At 39.0% G+C, this 3,507-nt stretch overlaps 1 protein-coding gene across 1 annotated transcript in view; it reads right to left on the reverse strand.

The window, feature by feature from the left end:
• The window catches only part of BBS4 (Bardet-Biedl syndrome 4), a gene marked incomplete at its 5' end in the record, with an annotated part of 42,802 nt that extends 42,113 nt beyond the window's left edge, over positions 1-689 (reverse strand). Inside the window, one exon of the mRNA XM_007958627.1 lies at positions 669-689. Within this exon, the coding sequence (XP_007956818.1) occupies positions 669-689 (21 nt within the window). The remainder of the gene's footprint in view (positions 1-668) is intronic.
• Between the last annotated feature and the right edge of the window lie 2,818 nt (positions 690-3,507).

Here is a 3,507-nt window from a genome sequence, read left to right on the forward strand (position 1 = left end):
AACAACATGTATTATTGTGGTAAAGAACTTAAATTTATGAGGGACTTCCAGCAAAATGCCAAATTGACAGACAAGCTACACAGACTCTCTTCAACAAAGAAAAGAGAAACCAATTGACACAGATACAGAAGATAATCCCAGAGCCCTGAGCTTTGAAAGAAAGGATACAGAAGTGGATTAAATACCAACTAGTACAAAAACCTGAATGAGAACAGTGAATGAAGACACAAATGGAGCTGTGGACTGTTGGCTATCCTAATGGCACAGCCACTTTGAATACTTACAAGTAGCATTATGATCTAGGCAAAAACCTAAAAACTGGCCCTGCTCACCAAGGGCTGCATGGACAATTACAGTGGTGGCTGATGACTAAAAAGGAAAACAGCAAATAAAGAGACAAACTGAGTTGTGGACTTTCAACTGTCCAGAGGGTGCAGCCATTTTGGATAATTACAAGCAGCAGAATTATGATCCCAGTGACCTAAGAATAGGCTCCACTTGCCGAGGACAGCACAGGCAACCACACTGGAGGCTACAACTGGAAAGGTGTGATATTCCCCTTGTTACTCTTATATCCTACACCCTCTTGATGAATGGAGACACAGCCATCCCCACTTCCACCCCATTCTGGACTGGCAGGAATTCCATCACAGTCTGTGTGCTCTGACAGAGGCTGGGTGCTCTGTCCTGCCCAGATTTTTGTTTTATTTTTATTCTTTCTTTTTATTTCCCAGGTTTTAACTCATTTTTTTTCTCTTTCCTTTCCCTGGCTCCCATCTTTTTTCTATCTCTTGGTTCTTCCTTTCCCTTGTTTTTCTTTTTGCAGTTTTCTCATTTTTTTCTTTATTATTCTTTTACTCTTGCTCTTTTTCCCCTCCCCAGATATTGTCACCTAAGTGCTCCCAACTAGCAAACAGAGTAGCACAGTACCCTGCTTACTCAGATATATCAAAACAAAACAAAGAAAAAAAAAATCTTGGGTGAATCACACCAACATACAATGACAGATTAAATATAAATACAACAATGTCATAATGTCGCAAAGACAAAAGACCATCACAGTCCACACAAAGAAGCAAGATAAGGTAGTAGAAACAAGGAACTAGGATACAGATCCAGAAAATATCCCTGAGAAAGAAACAGTATTGGAACTCCCTGATAAGGAATTCAAAAAGATTGTATTTAGGTACCTTCAACGGATTGAGAGACAGATCAAGGAAAACACTCACAAAATTAAGAAAAATACAGACATAAGTCTACAACAATTTAGGAAAACAAAACAAGAACAAAATGACAAAAGAAATGAAAATTCAGAAATGATACAAAATCTACAAATAGAAATTCAGAAGATGAATACTAAAATTTCAGAAACAGGTAACACACTGAGTGGGCAAAGGAGCAAAAATGAATCAATGCAAGAGAGAATTAGTGATACTGAACACAAGTACCTCAATACTACTTTGTTAAGGGGTCAATCGGAAAAAAGATCAAAACAAAATGAAGAAAGACTAAGATTCATGTGGGATACCATCAAGAGGAATAACTTACGTGTAACCAGAATTGCAGAACAGGAACAGACAAATAAAACCACAGAGAAAATTGTTGAAGATATGTTGGAAGAGAATTTCCCTGATATGATGAAAGATGAGAATATATCCATTCAAGAAGTTCAATGAACCCCAAACAAGATAGACCTCAACAGAAAATCACCAAGACATATCATAATCAGACTCACCAAAACCAAAGACAAAGAAAGAATTCTGAAAACAGGACGGGAAAAATAAAAAGTTACCTACAAAGGGCAACCAATAAGACTAAGCTTGGATTTCTTGGCAGAAATCATGCAGGTGACAAGGTAATGGGATGGTGTTTTGGTTACTCTGTGCCACTCTGACAGAATTATACCAAAAATGGATAGCTTTAAACAAACAGGGATTTATTCTCTTATAGTATTGAAGACTAAAAGTCCAAGTTCAAAGTACCAAGCTCGAGAGGCTGGGTGAAAGCCCCTCAACCTTGGGTTTCAGCTCTGCCTCTTGCTCCTGGCCCACTGATGCTGGAGACATCTGATAACTCAGGCAACTGCTGGCTACTGAAGCTGGTAAACCCAAGGTCAACAAGTAAAAAGACACAGTTCCAAGATTATCAAATAACACAGCAGACCACTAGTTCAAGTCCAGAAAAAGTCTCAAGATCAGCAGGACATAGCAGGATGCTGAACAAATAATCAGCTACATGCAGGGTCCAAGCATGCCAAAAATGTCAAGACCATTCCCAAAGCTTCTCCATATGTAACAGAAGGAAACCACATTCCTAATGCACCTACTCAGCTGTTCCAGTAAATTCCACCATGGAGTTGAATGCCAGTATCATCACCGGGAGTAACTGTTAACTAGCTGCTCAGCCACTCAAAACCAGGCCCAGCCAAGCAGACAACACATAACCTTAACTACCACAGATGGTATATATGAAACCCTGAGAGAAAAAAGTTTTCCACCAAGAATTATATACCCAGCAAAACTTGCTCAGATATGATGGTGACACTAGGACAATCCCAGATAAGCAGAAATTAAGGGAATTTGTTAAAACCAGACCAACCTTACGAGAGATACTAAAGGGAGTCCTTTGAACAAAGAACCAACAACAGCAAACAACAACTAACCGTTAACACACATGATAACTTTTAATACAGACACCAACCCAGTTATGGAAGTTTCCAAAGTAAAATATTTAGCTTACAAGACCATAAACAGGGAACCAGAGATATCAATTGGTAAATGAGGACAACTAAAAACCAAAAAGAGGGAAAAAGAACTTCTAAATGGTGAGGAAGTCAAGACAATTGCAAGATAGTATGAACTGCTCTAAAATTGGGGAAAAAAAAGGGGGGGGGGGACAGGTTTGCTGGTCCGATAGAGCCTGGTGGAACCACTGAGACTATGGCCCCCAGCGGCCCTTCAGATCTGGAATTGTAACCACACCTGTGGTTTCCAGCCAAACAAAAGATAGGCATATGAGTTGAACATTTACCTCAAGTACATACACTCCTTGGAGAGAACAATCATAGGAGAAAGAAAGGCTGCTTATGCATAGGGAGACAGCTCAGGGGGCAGGAGTGAATGGAGGGATGGACACAGGGAAGAGGTAACTGTGGGGAGGAAGTGGGAGGGGAGCTGTTGCATTGTGGTAAACTGTGGTCAATATCATGAGACAAAAGTATATGTAAACCGCTGTATGGAAAGTGAATTTACTCTGTAAACCTTCACCCAAATCACAATTAAAAAAAAAAAAAAAAAAAAGCAAAAATAAATAAATAAAATTGGAAAGAAAATTATAAATCACAGAATAACCTCAAAGAAAAATAGTAAACTTTCACATGAAAATGAAAAAGAGGACAAGCATAAACACTTAGCCAATACGAAAACAACAGCAAGGAAGGAACTGATAACGTGATTCATAAACAAAATGAGCTGAGCACAGAAAATTAGACGGAACAAAGAAATCAGC

The sequence above is a fragment of the Orycteropus afer genome, unplaced genomic scaffold (assembly GCF_000298275.1).
Source record: "Orycteropus afer afer isolate SDZICR_OR568_19922 unplaced genomic scaffold, OryAfe1.0 scaffold00015, whole genome shotgun sequence".
In the NCBI taxonomy this organism is placed as follows: Eukaryota; Metazoa; Chordata; class Mammalia; order Tubulidentata; family Orycteropodidae; genus Orycteropus; species Orycteropus afer.